Genomic DNA, 15,067 nt, shown 5'->3' on the forward strand with positions numbered 1-15,067 from the left:
AAACCTTACCATTCATGCTACAATGAGATGTATTAACTGAAGTCAAATAATATATTTAAAATTCCTTCCCAAAGGTAACAATTTTTAACATATCAATCACAAAATTTATAAGAATTTTATATAAGAAACAAGACAGAACTGTTTATTTTAAAGTTAATTATCTACTGGAAGACACTGACCAGTCAGAACTGAATTTTCATGTCAGGTTTATGCTTTCTAGAACATTACAAATTAAGAGGCCAAATTCAGTTTCCTATCAGGAACACAAAATGTCTTATAGTAATATCAACAGGGCATTTTTAGTTGCAGTAATTTCACAGAATTTATTCTAATGATTTATTGGAGTTAACCATCTGACATTAATTATTGTTTTGGCTTCCAGTCTATGAATGTTTATTTTTCAGTTTAAAGCTTCTCACTCTTTGATATCATATGGAAATGAGAATTTTTAATGGAAAATTGAAACCATGTGCATCTAAGTACTTAATGAAGTACAGGGGAAAACAAATGAAAATATATTTTAGGAGAATTCAGATATTTTACTTTGGATAGTTTTGGTTTGTTTGTATGACTTAACAGTATAAAATACTGAGGGTCCAGTGAGTACCATGCCAAATGTGTACATGCCCTTATGTTACATAAACATATGATTTTTTGAAGTTACTAGTGAACCAAAGGAAACCTTGTACATTTTGGTTACATGTCAAAAATGACAATCAATACATGAATGCATAGTTTTTACCTTTGTGTATTTTAAAGTATTTTGAAACAAATACCTGGTCTTTCCCTCCACCATACCATTTTTTTTTAATTTAAAAAATGTTTTTTAAGTATTCAATCTGGATTTTAAAACTTATGCCCAGCTACAATTCCAAGTAGATATTTTAAAGTCACATATAAAATCAACAAAGCTAGAGTTTCCTAGTTTAAAAAGTTTTATTGCTCTAGCTACATTTATTCTCATTTTGCAAAGGAAATATTAATGTCTATTCAATAAATTTGATAATTAAATATGTATAATTCAATATTGCCTAATGTAATTCCTTTTTTTTTTTCTCTTAAGTTCTCTCAATGTAAATCAATAGGAGACTCATCTCGGAATGTTAACACTAGGCAAAGCTTTCTCATCCATTTTAAACTTTTTAATAATAAGGAGAAAAATTTAAAATCAAACATAGCAGTAAGTACATATGTATGTGTGTTTGTGTGTGTTCAGATGTGATATGTCGGGGTACATCTGGGGAGAAAAAAAACTTACCATTTGTTTTTCTTTCTAATGTAGTCTTTTTCAGAAAGATTAACCAAGTAGACCATTGGTTTTGAAGTCAGAAATAAGTATTTATTCAACACTTCAATCTAAAGTGGGAGATAGAAAAAGAGTCCTTTTTAAAAGTTGAGTAAATATTAAGTCACTGAAGAACTTGAAAGAAAACTCTATTTAAACAAGAAGCCATTTTTATAATTCTTGTTTCTAAAAGATTAGTTGTCACAAAATATCAGGAGTAGGGGAAAAGAAAAAATAACAAGCCTGGGAATAAGAAATAATTGAGAGAAATAAAGTTTAACTAGATATAATAATAAGTGTAAAATAATGACAACTTTAATTTGTTCTCTAAGAAATCAAAGCAAAGGTAATAATAGATGGCATCATATTTATAATTTACCTCTTTGTCATTCCAATCATGATAGAAGCGAACAGGTTTCTTTTGATCTATAACCCAGGATTTGACTTTGCACATTATGTCCTGTACACAATTGAGAAAAAAAGTAAATACAAGGTGAACACTAAGCATTTAGATACTAAATATTAAAATTAAAAGTTTCCAAACCCTCAATTAAAAGTTGACTATAAAACTAAGTCAACTTTTTTATGAAAGAACTAAGTCACACAGATAATTATTTTCAATATCTCATTAAAATACGAAATACGAAATGAAACATTAATGTGGCATTAAAATTTTACCATATGAAATGTGGAATATTAGCAAAATTAGTAACAATCTTAAAAATTTCAAGACAATTAAAACATACCAAAGACTACAAGAGTTAATAATATCTCAACATTATCTAGTGATGTAAACTGCAAGATAAACATGCTGTTAGGAAATGGAGGGGAACACTGGAGAAAGACTGAATTATAATTTTTTCCTTAAAAAGAAAAACAAAATAGATGAAATTGAGCCTATTATTGATGATCTACCCTCCAAAATATTAAATCAACTGACCAAAACCCTTTTTATTCTGAATTAATTTTTTGCTGACACCTTCTCCCTGCCCACTTCTCCTGTCCCTGCTCCAACCCACCCCCCCCAACCTGCCAAAGCCTCCATTACACAATGGCAAGAGCCCTGCACTGGTGACCTCCAACCAGCTGCATTCACTTTCAGAACATCTCTCTCTGCTGGAAATCTAAAGGCCTTTTAGTTAGCAAGCTAGTGTGCATTCAGAAGGAGTAACTGCAGGAAGAGCCCAATGTGCTTTGTTTCTCTGGCCTTTCTTCACAGAAAGATTAATCATCTGTGAAATGGAAACGGCAAACAGCAAGTGACACAAACTGAACCCTTCAAGCCTTTCCTCATCAGTTTTGTGGTTCTGAATCTAAAAGCTGCGTGTGGCAAGGTTCTCCTTACAGGCAGGTGTTAATAAAAGGCTCTTGGGTCTGAAAGGTCAAACTTAGCTCTTCCAGAAGAAGTGCGTTTAAGAGTCATCTGTTTTTTGTTGTTGTTGTTGTTAAAGATAACTTATGGGTATGTTTTAAATATGCATTTCTCAAAATTTATTGTAATACACAATTATTAGTAATAGATTTCTTAGATTTTCATTGATGTATTTTACTTTATCATAAATCATTAGTCTTCTATAAATATCCACTTGTTAAATTACCTCAGTATTTAGTATACCTTCCTTCCAAATCTTGCTGTTACCAACAGGAAAAATAAGGAAAAAGTCCTATATCCTTAGATCCTGATTTGAAACCCTCCAGAAAAAGGACTTCCCACAGACTTCAACAAGGAAGGGGCAAGCCGAAAACTTTTAATGAAATCTAACATGGTCTGCTTAAGAATAATCACTTTTACTCTTCTATTTCACTCATAAATGTTTAAAAGTGGCTAATGTAACACCATTTCCTACAAGGAGAAGATCAAAGTGCTATATTACAAATGCATTATGATTAAAAAAGCCCTGTGCAGCCTTGCTATTAACTGTTCTTTAAACCCTAAAAGGCTTCCCATAGATCTCACTTGGCACTGCATATACAACCTTTGACAAGTAATGTAGACCATTTTTATTCATTGCCTAAAATTGTAGGCAATTATGTGCGTCACACTGGCCACCTGCAAATTCTGAATGCCTGCTCCAGTTGTCAGTGCAAAAAACTAATGTCGGAGGGGATTAATCTAGGGGGAGAGAGTCCTCTTTAATGGCTCCAGCAGGTGAAATGGCCCAGCTGGTTACTATGATGAGAGGCCAGAACAGCTTATGTGGAGACACGCAACAAGATTATACAAAAGAAGGAGAAAACAGTGGTACCATCTTACATTTGGTTCCATTAGTTTTTTTCAATTAAAAAAAGAAAAGAAAATAGACAAAGGAAAGCCAAACCAAAAATAAGGAAGGAAATTAAATCTTAATCATATAAAAAGTGTAAAATACTTTTAACTATAAACATTTTCACAAAACCAAAGGGCCTCAATAAATGCTGATTGCTAGTGAAGGAATTTCAGTATTTCAGTTTCATTTTAAATTAACTAAAGCACCACTTCAGAAATAGAGATCCTATCACAAAATCTTTTTGGCGTTAGTTTCTTTCCCCCTTCACACCACCATATTATATTACAAATTAGGAGCACTCAAATTTTAGATACAGAGAATTAATTCATAATTAAAGTTCTAAAGAAGTATATTCACTAAAGCCACATTCAAATCCTTTTAGAAAAATTTAAAGATTATAACCAAGTTTTTAAACAGTTGAAAGTAAAAATATTTTAAAACTTAAAATATTTTATTTTATACTCAGTACTCTCTTAATTGTCCCTACAAAAGATTTAATAGCCAAGAAAAGACACCTTAGATTATTAAGATGCCAGTTTTACCTAAGACAAATCAAAAATAGATTGCTCTCAGATAAGATTATCTTATGTAAATGATCATAATGATCATTATATGGTATAGCTGCAAAATGCTGTCTTTCTTACATAAAGTAAAAATTTTTAGTTTTAGCAAAATTAAAGATGCTACGTTCCTTACCTGAAAAACTGCTGATCAAATGAAAGAAAACATTTGGACTTATTTGTATAAAATACTTAATGGATTGACTGAATTTTTCCTATGCTTGTATATATAAACACATATATTAATAATTATAGTTAGAACAATATTCCATTTAATTGAATTTGGTTAACTGAAAAAACAACCTAATACATAACTTAACCTACTTTTAATGAATTAGAATACAATAAAAGCATAAATAAAAGCATAAAATAGAAACACTAATGCTTGATGCATCAGAAGTTACTTTACTACATCCTACAGATGTAGGAGGAGGACTGTTCTGATAACTTTAACAAATTCCTCATTTCCAAAATAAATTCTGTACATGATGAAGATTATGCAAAAATTCCTGGTCACTTGAACTTTTTCGGTTATATTGCAACAACATGAGTATCTAACTTGAGGTAACCACTTTATGTTTAAATGTGGGAATAAATCCTAGATCCACCACTTACCAGGTCTATGACCTATTACTTCATTAATAAACTGCAGATAATGATGCTATCTACCTCCTGGGGGTTGTTGTAAAGATCAAAAGAGATAATGCATATAAGGTAATAGTTCTTGGCACAGAGTAAGCTCTCCATAAATATGAGTTTTGTCATTGTTTTTATGATTGTTGAAAGATTAAATACTAGTGATCTACAAAATGCCAATATAGTCTCTTGAGTACTCCTTTAAAGCACACATCTTCTCCAACTGGAATAATTGTTCATTAGTCTTTTTCTTCAAATTTCTGATGGTTACCAACAATACTGGCTCTCTTAGTGAAATCTCAATTCAGGCTTCTAGCCTTAACATTCTATAAGGACTAGCTTTTGCTGAACAACTACCTTTTAACTCCAAAAAAACTTAATCCAAACTCACCTTGAATACTTTGCTCTTCTGCCGTGACTCTTCTTATTGATGATAGCCTCACATTTAACTTTAGAAATGCTCTATGTTCTCGATATATTTTATTACTGTTGTTGATAACAGCAGCTATAATGTATTTAGACTCAGAGAGGATGTATGATTTGCCTAAATTCCTATTGCCAGTAAGGGGCAGAGCTGAGATTCAAATTCAGGTCTAAGTGACTTGAAAATTCACATTCTGTCCAATCACCCTGGCCTGTCTTCCTTACTGCCTTTCTAATTACTCCTGTTTAGCCTAGGCATTCCCAAGGCTGATATTCAAAGTCCTCATTCTCATTCCAAGGTAATCAGGAAAATTCTATATTCTTTCTATGTGGGTAAAATATCTGATTGTCAATCCATGAACCACAAAAATAATATTTTCTTTGCAAACACTAACATAACCTCATTATGTTATATAACTCATATAGACTTTCTAAGACTACTTGACTTCTCTATTTTGGTATTCTCTAGTTCCCATAGCAGAATTTATTAATCTATGATCCATAAATGGATTTCAGGAGTTTCCTAATACCCTGAAATTGTATGTAAAGTTCTATGTTTATGTGCATTTGAGGGATAATGGCACATATCTTCCAAATGCTTTTAAAAAGGATTCACGATCCAAAAATCCAAGAACCATGGTTATGAGTGACTCCATGGCAATACTCAAATGCTCCAACGACAGCCAATTTAAGTATATGTTCTAGGTTCATGGACTCTCATACTTGAGGTCCAGAGACACTGACCTAAAACCTGCTTCAGCCAGACTCTGCACTCAAAATTCATCTACTCTTATCAAAACCGTGCTGATAAAAATTCTAGCCACTATAATGTTTATCTAACACAATTACAGTTAAAATCATAACAGGGTTGTTGGAAAACATTACAAATTAAATATATCATTATTCTAAAATAATGAATTGCTTGAGAGTTAAATATGTTCAGAGAGAAAAATATGTAGCTTGCTTTACTATATATTTAAATAAATCATAAAGCTACAGCAATTGGAACAGTGTGATACTAGCACAAGAAGAGAGGTATAGATTAGAAGCAACCTAAAAACCCATAAACTGGAGATTCGTTAACAAATTATGGGACATCCATACAACAGAACAGTTTTTATCCATTAAGACAAGACATATCTGTATATATATTTGCATGGGAAAATGTTCAAAATACATTGCTAAGTAAAAAAAGCAGGTTCAAAACAATGGAAAAAAGTTAAGAATATGGATTTTGTTGTCAAACAGATTTGGGCTCAAGTCCTGGCTCTGCCAATTTCTAGCTGTGTAATTTTGGGGCAGCTACTTAACCTAAGTTTGTCTCTATAAAATTGGGATAGTAACTCCAATTCAATATACGGTGATTGTGAGGATTAAATGAGAAAATACATGTAAAGTAACTGCCACAGTTCCAGGTACATGGTAAATATTCCATAGATATTAAGTATTATTATTTATGGCAGAATGCACAATGTGATTCCATTTGTGGTTCTGAAACTATATATAATACACATAAATAAATGTACTCATAAAATGAAACTGGATAGATGCCTTAACAATTTGGTAGCAATAGAAATCAGGAAGATTGGATTCCAGAGAGACTTTCCCTTTCTGCCTTCTTTTAAAAAAATATAATGCTGTTTTATTTATTTTTAACCAATAAATATCATCTTTAAGATAGGAAAAAAAAATAAAGGTATATTCACAGGGTGAGGGGGAAGGGAGGACTTCATCTATCCTCTGCCCACCATCTATAATCCTAAAATTTGGTGGCTAACTGGATAGGCTTGGCAGTTTATCAAGGTGACTCACTCTTATTCTGCAATAATGATAGCTTCCAAGCCTGGTACTTCTCTCTAGCCAAACCCACTACCCTAATACCTGAAGTTAACACCCAGATGAGCTGACCTGTGCTGGTTGGGTGGCTTTAACACACACAGCCAACAATGCACTCAGACCAAAAGAATGGGGGGGCAAAGCCTCCAGCTCAAAATGGTCTGGTTAGAAGTCCACTAATACAGCTTCCTCCTGCTCCAACCAAATATCCCCTTTAAACATCCCAAATAGAGGAAAGTCCTACCTACACTTTCACTCATGAAACAGACCTCCATTGTATTCTAAGTTGAAATTAAATATCTGCCTGAATCAGAATATTAAGCATTTGTTTCTCTACTAGATGAATGCTGCTGTTTATGGAGACCAGAGTAGTGATCACTGACTACCATCTTTCTACATACTTCAGTGACTAAAACTTCCAGAAAAGAGTCAGGCAACACAGAAGCAAACTAAGACACCTGGCAGCAATGCTCTGATGGCTGAGCGAGTATGTGTGGGAGGGTGGCGGGGGAATGTCCTCTAAGAATTAAAATGATTGTTTAATTCTAGCAATCACCTGTTAGAATGTATGTTGGCAGCTGTTGGTTTTCAGTTATGTGATTCACTGACGTAAACAGTGGAAACTTAAAACAGCAATGTTCCTGGCCCATCAGCTATAAAGTGGCAACCGGGATGGACACCCATTCATTTCTGAGGTATAGGTCTCAGCGGAGGATTTGACTATTACTAAGAAGAAGACAACTGTCCCTATGATTTCTGTAAATAAGTCTGAATGGATTTCACCATGTTCAAGGAAGGACAAAGGGAAGAGGAAAAGCCCACAAATCTGATTTTAATAAAAAGGCTCCTGAATAAGGAGAGTCATAAAGGAAGAGGAAAACGATCTCTCTCTCTCTCTCTCACACACACACACACACACACACACACACACATCACTCTCTCAATTGATAGACACTGAGGTTGTTTATACTTTAAAACTATTACAAATAAAGCTTCTATAAACAGTCTTATACATGTACTTCAGTAAACTTATGTATGCATTTCTCTTGAGCATATACCTAAGACTGGAATTGCTCCACTCTCAGGTCACACATTTACTCAAACTTCATATACATTGCTGATCAGTTTTCAAAAGCAGATGTACTAATTTACACTCCCATCAACACTGTCTCAGAATTCCATTTGCTTCACATTTCCTCCAACGTTCGGTACTGTCAGTTTTCTTAATTTATGGTAAGTGTGTAGTATCTCATAGTCTGAATTTGCATTTCCCTAATGATTACTGGGGGATTTCATCTCTTATGAGGTACTTGTTCAAGCCTTTTGCCTATTTTTCTATTGGGCTGCCTTTTTCTTATTTATAGTTCTTGGCATATTCTGTAGACAAGTTCTTTATTAGATACTGCAAATATGTTCTTTCACTCTGTAGCTTACCTTTTCAAATTTTGTTTAGCAAAAGTCCTAATTTTAATGTAGCCCAATTTTAAAATCTTTTCCTTTACTGTTCTTTGTGTCGTGTTTAAAAAAATATTTGTCTATTCCAAGGTCATGAAAATATTCTATGTTATATTATAGATGTTTTATTCTATAAGAGTTTCACGTTTTACTCTTTGTAAACTTCACTTTTTGTGTATAGTGTGAGGTGGGTGAGAATTTATTTTCTCTCCCACAAGGATATCCAACTGACCCAACACCTTTTCTTTCTTTTTTTTTTGGCTGTGTCAGGTCTCAGTTGCAGCACGTGGGATCTTCGCTGAGGTGTGCGGGATCCTTTGCTGTGGCACTCGGGCTTCTCTCTAGTTGTGGCGTGAAGGTTTTTCTTTCTCTACTTGTGCTCGGGCTCCAGGGTGCATGGGCTCCGTAGTTGTGGCACATGGGCTCCAGAGCACATGGGCTTTGTAGTTTGCGGCACGTGGGCTCTCTTGTTGAGGTACACGAGCTCAGTAGTTGTGGTACACAGGCTTAGTTGCCCCATGGCATGTGGCATCTTAGTTCCCCGACCAAGGATCGAACCCGCATCCTCTGCATTGGAAGGCAGATTCTTCACCACTGGACCACCAGGGAAGTCCCCCAGCATCATTTCTTGATAAAAGTATTCCTTTTCCATTACTATGCAGTGCCATCTCTACCACAAATCAAAGTGTATTTGTGTCTGTATACCCATTCTGTTCCATTGGTCAATTTGTCTATCCTTGCCTGTCTTAATCACTGCAGATTTATAATAGTCTTGATATAAGGTTCATGATTACGAAGTCCTCCATCTTTGTTCTTTGAGACTGTCTTGCTTATTTTGGGACCTCTGCATTTCCATGTAAAACTTAGTTTGTCAATCTCTACAAAAAACAAAACGATGGGATTTTGGGATCTCGCTGAATCTATAGATCAATTTAGAGAGATATGACATCTTTAAAATATCGAGTCTTCCAGTCAAAACATGGTGTAACCTTCCATTTATTTAATTATTTATTAATTTCTCTAAAGAAATGCTTTATAGTTTTCTGTGTAGAAATTTTAGTGTAACTTTCAATAGATTTATTCCTAGGTGTCTGAATTTTTAAAATGCCACTACAACTGGCATCTTTTTAAAAAAATTTCCTTTAAGTTCTGGATTATGAAATACAAATCATTTTTTATATTGACCTTGTATCCAACAACCCAGATGACTTCATACACTAATTCCAATGGTCTATATCCCAAATTCTGTAATGTTTTCTAAATACACAGCATGCTGTCTGTGAATAATGTCACTTTCATTTTATCTTATTTAATGTAAGAATTATATAAGACCGAATAGAAGCAGTGATAGTAAGCATGACTGGTTCTGTTCCCGATATGAGGGGGAAAGCATTCAGTATTTCATCATTAGGTATAATTGCTTATGTAGGTTTTCTTTTAGATACCCTTTCTCAGATTAAGGAGATTACCCTCTGTTCCTAGAGGTCTTTTTTTTTAAATCATAAGTAATCAAATATTATCAAAACCTTTCCCCAATGTTTAAAGATGTATGATTTTTCTCCTTTATTCTGTACATTAATTTTTAATATCAACCTACTTTGCATTCCTACAATTTTAGTCATATCATATTATCATTAATATTTATTACTGGGTTCAGTTTGTTAATATTTTATTTAAGATTGTGCATTTATGTTCATGAAAGAGATTTGTATTTAACTCTTCTTCCTTATATTGCATGGTTTGGGTATCAGGACTCTTCTGACCTCATAAAACCAGTTGGCAAGTTTTCCCCCTTTTTCTGTTCTGTAGAAGAATGTGCATAAGACTTTAATTGTATAGTGAAGTTACCTGGGCCAGGAGTTTTCTTTATAATAGGGTTTTAAATAATGAGTTCAGTTTCTTCAGTAGATACAGGACTAATGAGGTTTTTAAATTTCTCTTTACATTAGCTTTGTTAAGTAGTCTTTAAAGATATTTGTTCATTTCACATTTTTCAAATTACTGTCATAAGTTGTTTATAATATCCCCCTATTAGCATATTAATGTCTGTTGGATCTGTACTCCTCTTTCATTCCTGGTGCTAGTTTTGGGCTTCCTTTTCACTCTTTCACCAGTCTTGCTAAGAACTTACAAATCTTATTAGTGTTTTCAAAGAAGTGACTCTTGGCCTTTTTGAGCCTCTTTATTACATGTTTCTTTCTTTTCTATTTTATTAATGTCTGCTCTCATCTTTATTCGTTTTTCCATTACTTTCGCTGGGTTCTTTTCCCAACTTCTTCAGATGGATACTTTGAGAACACTGATTCTACCCTTTCTTATTTTGGATATATACATTTGAGACTATAGATTTATAGAATTTGATTGTATACATCAGAAAAGAACACAACAAATTTTGAAATATTGTATTTTCATTATCATAGGGTTAAAACATTTTATTTCCATTATGACTTCTTCCTTAAAACATAACATCTTTTAGAAGTGTACTGTTTAATTTCCAAATAGAAATTTTCTAGTAATCTTTTCATTATTGATTGCTGATTTTAATTCCATAGTGGTCAGATAACATATTCTTTATGATTTCAATCATTTGAAATGTGTTCATTTGCTATATGGCTAATAATATGGAAAATTTTGGTAAACGTTAAATTGGTACTTGATAAGAATGTACAACTGGGTCACACTCCTTAATCACATTGTTTAAGTCTTCTATATTCTTACTAAAATTTTGTCTGCTTGTTCTATCAATTACTAAAAGAAGTATTAAAATATTTTATCATGACTGTAGATTTGGGTCTTTTTAAAAAACTTTTTAGTTCTATCAGTTTTTGCTTTATATATTTTGAAGTTATGTTATTAGGCATATACAAACTTAAAATTATTTTATCCTCCTGGTAGATTGAACATTTAGCATTATGAAATGCTTCCTTATAACTCCTTTAAAGTCTATTTTGATATTACTATAATACAGTGGCTTTTTTTTTGAGAGGGGTGGTATATATTTCTCCATCCTTTACTTCCAATTTTTCCATGTCTTCATATTTAAGATGTATCTTACAAGCAGCATAGAGGTAGGTTTTAAAAATCCAATCTGACATTCTCTGTCTTAACTAATTTTTAAAAAATTTATTGAGATGAAATTCACATAAACATAAAATTAACCATTTTAAAGTAATTTAGTACTAAGCCTTCATACTGTGATGCGACCACCACCTCTATGGACTTCTAAAACATTTCAATCACTTTAAAGTAAAACCGTGTACTCATTAAGCAGTTTGCCCCCATTCTCCCCTCCCACTAGCTCCTGGCAACCACCAATCTTCAGTTCTCTCTATGAATTTACCTACTCTGCATGTTTTACACATATGGAATCATACAATATATGTGACCTTTATGTCTGGGTTCCTTCACTTAGCATAATATTTTCAAGGTTGATCCACATCTGGCATCTGCATTCATTTACTTTTTAAGGCTGAATAATATTCATTGTTATGTATATACCACAATTTGTTTATCTACTCAACCCCTGATGGACATTTGGGCTGCTTCTATCTTCTGGCTATTGTGAATAGTGCTGCTATAAACATGCATGTACACATATTTGTTTGAGCACCAGTTTTCAATTCTTTTGGAAATATCAATCTGGGAGTGGAACTGCGGGGTCACATGTTAATTCCATGTTTAACTCTTTGAGAAACTCTTTGTCTTTTAACTGGAGTATTATATCATTTTAAATTATGTCATTATCACCCCCATTGTGCTATTATTGTCATGTATTTTAACTGTACCTCTATATATTAAAGTCATAAGACATTTTAATTTTGCTATGTTTTTACCTTTTATTTTGAAATAATTTCAAACTTAAAGAAAAACTACAATAATAGAGAATGTCTGTACACATAGATTCATTAAAGTATCATTTTGCCGTATTTGTTTTATCCTTTATCTTTATATGTATGCATATACACAAGAAAATATAGGCATAATATTACATCTGTATATTGCCATAGGTATTGCCAGAATTCAGTGATAGACTAGATATGAGAAATGATGGAAACAGAATGTGTCAAAAACGATTAAGTTTTTGGTTTGCATAATCTAACAGACAGTGGTACAATTCACTGAGCTAAGAAACCCTGAAGAGAATCAGGTTTGAGGGAGTTTGATTTCAGATGTGCTAACTTTTGAGTTGTCTTTGAGAAACACATGAGATGTCAAGTCAGGAATTAAATATACTAGCCTGGAGTTCAGAGGACAGATTGGGGTTAGAGATACAAATCTGGAAGCTATTTGTATTTAAATAGTAATTGTATCAATGGATATGGATGGCATCACATAGAAAGAGAATTGAGAGAAGAGATGAGAGCCTAAGACTCAACTTTAAGTAACGCCAATATTTAATAGCAAAGGTATAAGAAGATGAGCCTGCAAAAGAAACTGAGAAGTTGCTAGAGAAGTAGGAGGGAAACCAGGAGAATGTGGTCATGGAATCCAAGGGAAGAGTAGTTCAGGCAACGACCCAACAGTGTCCAATACTACTGACAAATCAAGATGACTGAAAATGTTCCTTGGATTTAACAATGCAAAAGCCACTAATGACCCTGGTGTAACCTGTTTGACTTTAACGAGCAGATAAACCAGATAGACAGAACTGAGTTATTAGGAGGTAGAAAAAAATAACACTTTCAAGAGGTTTTAAAGAAGGAGAATAGAGAAAATATGGTAATTGAAGGATGAGAAGTGTGGTATTCAGTAAGAAGTGTTTTTTAAGATTAAAAAAGACATCTTTAAATAGTTGATGCAAACGGTCTAGTTTGAGAGGGACGAGTTGTATATACAAGAAGGAACTACTGGTGATTGAAATACAACTTTGTGAATACACTAAAAACCACTGAATTATATATATTAAAAGAGTTGGGCTTCCCTGGTGGCGCAGTGGTTGAGAATCTGCCTGTCAATGCAGGGGACACAGGTTCGAGCCCTGGTCTGGGAAGATCCCACATGCCACGGAGCAACTGGGTCCATGTGCCACAATTACTGCGCGTCTGGAGCCTGTGCTCCGCAACAAGAGAGGCCGCGATAGTGAAAGGCCCGCGCACCGCAATGAAGAGTGGCCCCACTTGCCACAACTAGAGAAAGCCCTCGCACAGAAACGAAGACACAACAAAGCCATAAATAAATAAATAAATAAATTTTTTTAAAAAATGGCTTTGTAACTCGAAATGTCACTGTGTTAAGAAAACACATAAGGAGCTTCTTCTTAATCTTCATAAATTACATTGCCTATCCAAATTTTCAGGTTAGTGAAGATGAAATTGATCCTAAAGCCTATGACTTCTCATATGTGCATCTATTCCAGCTTCACATCTCCTACCACATTCCTTTTCCAATCTCAGACAGAAACTTCAAAACCCTTTCTCTAGTGCAAAGCTAAAATGATAGTTTGATGAATATAGGTCAGAAACAGCTAAGGACAATATATATGCATTTACCTCTTTTTTTGGAGGCCACCTAAAGGAAATAATTTCCTTAGACCTTTTTTTTCTTAAAAAAATTAATAATACATTGCTATGAAAAAAAAATCAAGTAACAGAGAGGTATAGAGGGTAAAGAGTCAAAGTGCCCACCCCAATCACTCACTCTCACAGCCACTAGTCCCTTTCCAAACACTTTACCGTTAAAAACCTTTTTCAGTTTCCAAATGTTTACTGTTAAAACATAACAATTGAGCATATTTCCATACCTCTTTTGATGCACTTATAAAAATACAGCTATCATTTTTTACAAAAACCGGATTATACTATAAATATTGTTGTTTGTAACTTACTTTTTTTTAAGGCAAAAGTAGTTATAATGTAAAAATATTCACTAATAAATAAACTACTTAAAATAACTCATCCTAAAATGTCTTTCCCTGCTTAATATTGGTCTTTATCCCCACGAACTGTCAGATTGTTATATTATGATATCAAGCAAACTGTTGGTAAAATTGTATCGAGGAGACCTCCATTTTCACTACTAATGAACTAAGTGATTCAGAGTAACTGCGCCTATAAAGACAACAATAAAGCAGGCCTAAATAGAGAAAATATCTTCTTAACAGTACCAAGGACCTAAAAAGGTAGTGAGGCATTACTAGACCAAGAAAAGGGTAGGGGAAGGCCTAAGACTCTTCTACCCTGGGGTGGAGGGTAGAGGGCTGGTGGCTGCTCTAAAGCAGTGATCCTCAAACCTTGTGTAGCGTGCATAACAGGAGAGCCTGTTAAAACACATCCCCAGAGATTCTGATTTAGTAGATCTGTAGCTTGCATTTCTAAGAAGCTCCCAGGTGATGGTGATGCTGCTGGTGTGAGGACCACACTTTAATTGTGCCTGATCTAGACTAGAGACTGGACAGCAGGGGATGAGGAAAGTATAAAAATGATGTAAGGGGGCTTCCCTGGTGGCGCAGTGGTTGAGTCCGCCTGCCGATGCAGGGGACACGGGTTCGTGCCCCAGTCTGGGAAGATCCCACATGCCGTGGAGCGGCTAGGCCCATGAGCCATGGCTGCTGAGCCTGCGCGTCCGGAGCCTGTGCTCCGCAACGGGAGAGGCCACAACAGTGAGAG

At 34.2% G+C, this 15,067-nt stretch overlaps 1 protein-coding gene across 1 annotated transcript in view; it reads right to left on the reverse strand.

The window, feature by feature from the left end:
• Window positions 1-15,067, reverse strand: part of OLA1 (Obg like ATPase 1) — a 192,556-nt gene that overhangs the window by 42,270 nt on the left and 135,219 nt on the right. Inside the window, exons 6-7 of the mRNA XM_024122194.3 lie at window positions 1,665-1,745; window positions 1,259-1,356 (exon numbers count right to left, since the gene is read on the reverse strand). Of these exons, the coding sequence (XP_023977962.1) occupies window positions 1,259-1,356; window positions 1,665-1,745 (179 nt within the window). The remainder of the gene's footprint in view (window positions 1-1,258; window positions 1,357-1,664; window positions 1,746-15,067) is intronic.

The sequence above is a fragment of the Physeter macrocephalus genome, chromosome 2, assembly GCF_002837175.3.
Source record: "Physeter macrocephalus isolate SW-GA chromosome 2, ASM283717v5, whole genome shotgun sequence".
Lineage (NCBI taxonomy): Eukaryota > Metazoa > Chordata > Mammalia > Artiodactyla > Physeteridae > Physeter > Physeter macrocephalus.